The 4,599-nt window shown below is 45.5% G+C and overlaps 1 protein-coding gene across 2 annotated transcripts in view; it reads right to left on the bottom strand.

The window, feature by feature from the left end:
- The window catches only part of CRY1 (cryptochrome circadian regulator 1), a 48,652-nt gene extending 44,053 nt beyond the window's left edge, over window positions 1–4,599 (bottom strand). Inside the window, exon 1 of one of the 2 annotated variants that reach the window (XM_006092723.2) lies at window positions 3,845–4,599. In XM_006092723.2, coding sequence (XP_006092785.1) covers window positions 3,845–4,002 — 158 coding nt within the window. In that variant the 5' untranslated portion in view covers window positions 4,003–4,599. The remainder of the gene's footprint in view (window positions 1–3,844) is intronic. The other variant, XM_014459155.1, reaches the window with a different exon arrangement.

Genomic DNA, 4,599 nt, shown 5'->3' with positions numbered 1-4,599 from the left:
CCAGTCAACCGGTCATAATGATCGCTTAGGCTTTTATATATATACATTACTGATTAACCCCAATGAGTTTTGTCTTATAGGTAATATTTATCAACATGTATGTGAAAAATTAAAGTTGAAAAAAGTTTACAACACAATACACCAGCACACATATTAGCCATCATAGCACTAATGCGTTCACTTATCATGCAGCTACTGAAATACAAGACTGTACACATGCGAGGGAATGACAGTAATAAAGTCAAATAATGTCTTACTGTTATTATGAAAATATTCTGACTTCACAGACACCTGGAGTCTCAGGAAACCATAAGTGTCCCTGGACCAACTCTGAAAACCACTGTTATAGGGCTGAGGAACCAATAATGAATCATTCCCACTCTTGTGTAATTTAATGAAGGAGTACAACAATAAAGAAGTAAATCAATAAATATATAAATTCAGGTAGTGATGAATGCCATGAAAAAACAAAACAAAACAGGACAAGGAGGTAAAAGTGAAAAGTGGGAGGTGTGGAGAAGTAGTAGGGCAATTACTTTACATGGGATGGTCAGAAAAGGCTTCTCTGAGGAGGGATATTGAAGGAATGATCCCTGCTAAGGTCTGAGGCATAGGAATGACGTGATCTGATTAAAGTTTTTAAAATATTACCTGACTCCACATGGAACAGACTGGTAAGGCATAAAAATGGAAGTAAGGAGGCTATTTCACTAGTCATGCAATGAATCCTGGTGACTTGGATAGTATAACAGCAGTGGAAGGGTGAGATTTGAGTGGATATGCAAGTTATTATGAAGGAAAGGACATAATAATTGCTGAAGGACTAGACATGAGGTTGTGAGGAAACAGAGATGAAGGGAAGATGGCTCCGAGGTTCTTGCAGAGCAACGAGGTAAATGTTGCTATTTATTATGATTTAAAGAAACCTTGGGAGATGGGAGAATGGGGGCAAGACCTAGCTTAAGATGTTTAATTAAAATCATAGTAAAAATGCTGAATATGAGAGTCTGGAACTCAAGACAGAAGTCAGGGCAGGAGACGCACAATCCGAAATATGGGACTATTTCTATTGTGGTTACCAGTTTTATTTTACTCATTATTTGACAATCTGAGTTTCTGGGTGTACAAAGTAAAACAATATATAATCCCCCTGCTACAGAAGCTAACAGTCTAGATTTTATAAATTTATAAACTGCTCTAGAAAAAACTTACTATAGACATTTAGATATTTACCAAAGGCTTTCAATTTAATAGCAACTGACAAGCATTTACTACTACCACTCACATTTTAAGCATTTTACATTTGTTAAGTAATTTAATCCTAACAATCTTATGAAAAGGGAATTATTACTCTATTACTGTAAGATATTATTAATACATTAAAATATATTTACCATCTTTCCCTGAATCAACATTAATGACACTAATTCTGCTAATGTGTTTCATATATAGTTGATGTATCATTCCCATCAACATTAAAAACATACTGTAATTTCTCCCATCTTAAAAAAAATCCTCTCTTGATTTCACATTGCATTCTAGGAACCAGATTTCTCTGATCCTATTATAGCAACACTTCCTAAAAGAGCTGTCTATGTGAGCTGCCTCCCACCTTTCTCCTGTCAGCTTCTCTTGAGCCATTCCAAAGAGGCTTGTGTCTTTACACTCCTGAAACCACTCTATTCAAGATTATGAATGGCCTCAAAATGCTAAATACAATTTTTAAATTTTCATCCTCATCTCACCTGACCTATCAACAGCACCTGACTATAGGTAAAACACTATCTTTAAAATACTTTCTTTACTTAGCTACTCAGACACTACACTCTGCTGGGTTTTCTTCCTAACTTACCAGATGTTTCTCCTCAACATCTACCCATTAGAGCACCCAGGGCTCAGCCCGTGAATCTCCTCTCTCTTTTAAAAAAAAAACCTTCATTTTTTAATTACAGTTGATATTCAATATTTTTCTTCTCTCTTTTCTACCTATGCTTATTTTCTTAATGTTCTCATATCGTTTCATGGCTTCACTAGAATACAGCTTCAACAAGGTAGGGACTTTGGTTTGTTTTAGCTGTTTTGTTTATGCTGAATGCTGGCACATAACACAGTGCCTGGCATATATTAAATGCATGACAAATGTATGTTCAATGAATGAATAGCTTTAAATATAAACTGATGACTCTCCAATTTATACCTCCCGCATAGATCTGTCTGCCCCGAAATTCCAATTGCCTGTCTGCTATCTGCATTTGGCTGTGTAATAAACATCTCAAACTTAACCAAGTTCAAAAGAGAACTCCAAACACCCTCCCAATGGCTTCTCTAATTTCGTTTTCTTAGCAAAGTGCAGTTCCATCCTCCTAGTTCCTCAAGCCAAATATTTTTAAAGCATTCCCAGTTCCTCTTTCTCTCACACCACATATCCAACCTGCCAACAAATACTGTGGATTCTGCCTTCAAAATATATTCAGCATTTGACTACTTCTCACCACTATCACTAAGGTCCAAAGCCATTCTCACCTTTCAGCTGGATGAACAACAGCCTCCTAAACTGCTCTTCCTGCTTCTTGTCCATCTGCACACCCCACCGCTTTCAGTCTGTTCTCAGAATCACAGCCAGAGGCATTTTTTTCAAACTTAAGTCAGATCATGTCACTTCTCTGCTCATAATCCTGCCATTATTCCCACTTTTCTCTTTGAGTGCAAGTCCAAATCTTCACAACTACCTACAAAGCTCTACTCAATATGGCCCTGTTACATCCCTGACCACATCTACTACTTTTCCTCTCACCTATTCTGCTTCAGTCACATTGGCTTCTTCTGCTGTTTGTTCCGAAGGTTAAGGACATTTGCACCTCGGGGCCCTTTCTCCGACGTCCCACTGCCTGGAATGCTTCTCCCCTAGACAGCCGCAGTCCACATTTGCTTCATCACCTTGTTCACTTGCCACCTTCTCTGAGTTTTTCCCAATCGCCACATTTTAAATTGCAACTCTAATCCCAACCTCTTATAATCTTTATCCTCCTTCTCTGCTCTATATTTCTCCATAGCATTTCTCCACCACCAAATACTATATATCTTACTTTCTGCCGCATATGCTCAAAAAGGACAAGAATTTTTTGTCTGTTTTATTCACTGCTATATCCCTGGTGTTTAAAGCAGTGCCTCGTATATAGCAGGCGATCACTCTGTTCATCGAACGCTTTCACTCCCACCAGAGGGCCGAACAAGCACCTCGCCTGGCATTTCAGGGAAGATCACCCAGCCTCTCTAAGATTTCCTCCAGGCCTCTGATCCCTGGAAGGATTAAACTTTGCCTAGAAAGAAAAGCCGTGTCGCCCAGCCCACCACCAGGGGGAGCTCGAGAGGAAGAGCTGAGCAAAGAGAAACCAGATGTGATTTCCCTTGCTTTTTCTCCGTCAACCTCGAGGTGGAAGAAAACTATGAATTACCGGGGACACAACCGTAACCACGAAAAACCGCAATCCTTTCGAAAGCCACAAAGAGGCCAAGGAAACCAACCCACGGGGCCACTGAGAAATGGGCGGGTGTTTCCTCAACCCCGCCACTGAGAAGTCCCCATAAAATCCGGGGAAGAGTTCCCATTAGCGCCGAGACGCGTAATTCACACTCGGAGGCCAGGCTGTCCCCGGCTGCCAGCACCCCCGGGCCAGAGAACTATTCGGTCCATTCTAGTTCGTACCCGAAGCAGCTACAATTCTTCAAGCGGCGTTAAGCAAGGCGGTCGGACCCCGGGTTGAAGTGCTCAGATGGGGCTGATCTGTCAAGTCCCGATTCATTAAAACACCGACAGCCATTTCCCCCGAGATTTTTGACTCACCGCCACCTGTTGATGCCCACGTTGGAGGAGCCCGCGAACCAGGGGTCGAGGATGTAGACGCAGCGGATGGTGTCGGCGCCCCGAATGCACTCCTTCAGGGCGGGGTTGTCGTGGAGCCGGAGCCCCTTTCGGAACCAGTGCACCGCGTTCACCCCCATCCCGGGCGCGCGGCGGGCGGCGGGGCACCGCCGAGCTCCTCCGCAGAGAAATTCAAGGCACGAGGGTCCGGCTCATCACCGACACTTCCGCTTCCAGGAGAATCGCCGCACCCCGGGCAGGAGGACAGGGCGGCCGAGGGGGAAAAGGAAAAAATGAGTCCGAGGAGCGGACCGGGGAGGGAGAGGGCGCTGGAGGCGCCGCTGGGAGCCGAATGGAGGCTGCCCGGTCGGCGGAGTCCGGGTGTGACGCCCTTTAGGAGCCGGCGCCCGCCGCACCCGCCTGGATGACACGCATAACTCCGAGGGCCGCCGACCCCCGGAGGGTGAGCGAGTTCCAGGGGCTCGAGCCGCCACGACAGCCCGAGCCGATCCCCGGAGCCCCAGGAGGCTCGTCACGGAAACCTCGCCCCACTGAGGCGGTCCCTGAGGAAAAGCGGCCCGCCCGAGGAGAGCCACCGGGGAGGAGGAGCGAGGACTCAGCCACCGCCGGCCACGCTGCTTCTCGGCCCAGGAGCGAGGACGGAACACGCAGGCGACAGTCGAGGCCGCTGGAGGATTGCCGGCCGGTGACCGGTGTCGAGCCGGCCCGGGTGACTC

This window comes from Myotis lucifugus, unplaced genomic scaffold (assembly GCF_000147115.1).
Source record: "Myotis lucifugus unplaced genomic scaffold, Myoluc2.0 scaffold_103, whole genome shotgun sequence".
NCBI classification, from domain to species: Eukaryota; Metazoa; Chordata; class Mammalia; order Chiroptera; family Vespertilionidae; genus Myotis; species Myotis lucifugus.
This window is presented reverse-complemented; position numbering and strand designations above follow the sequence as displayed.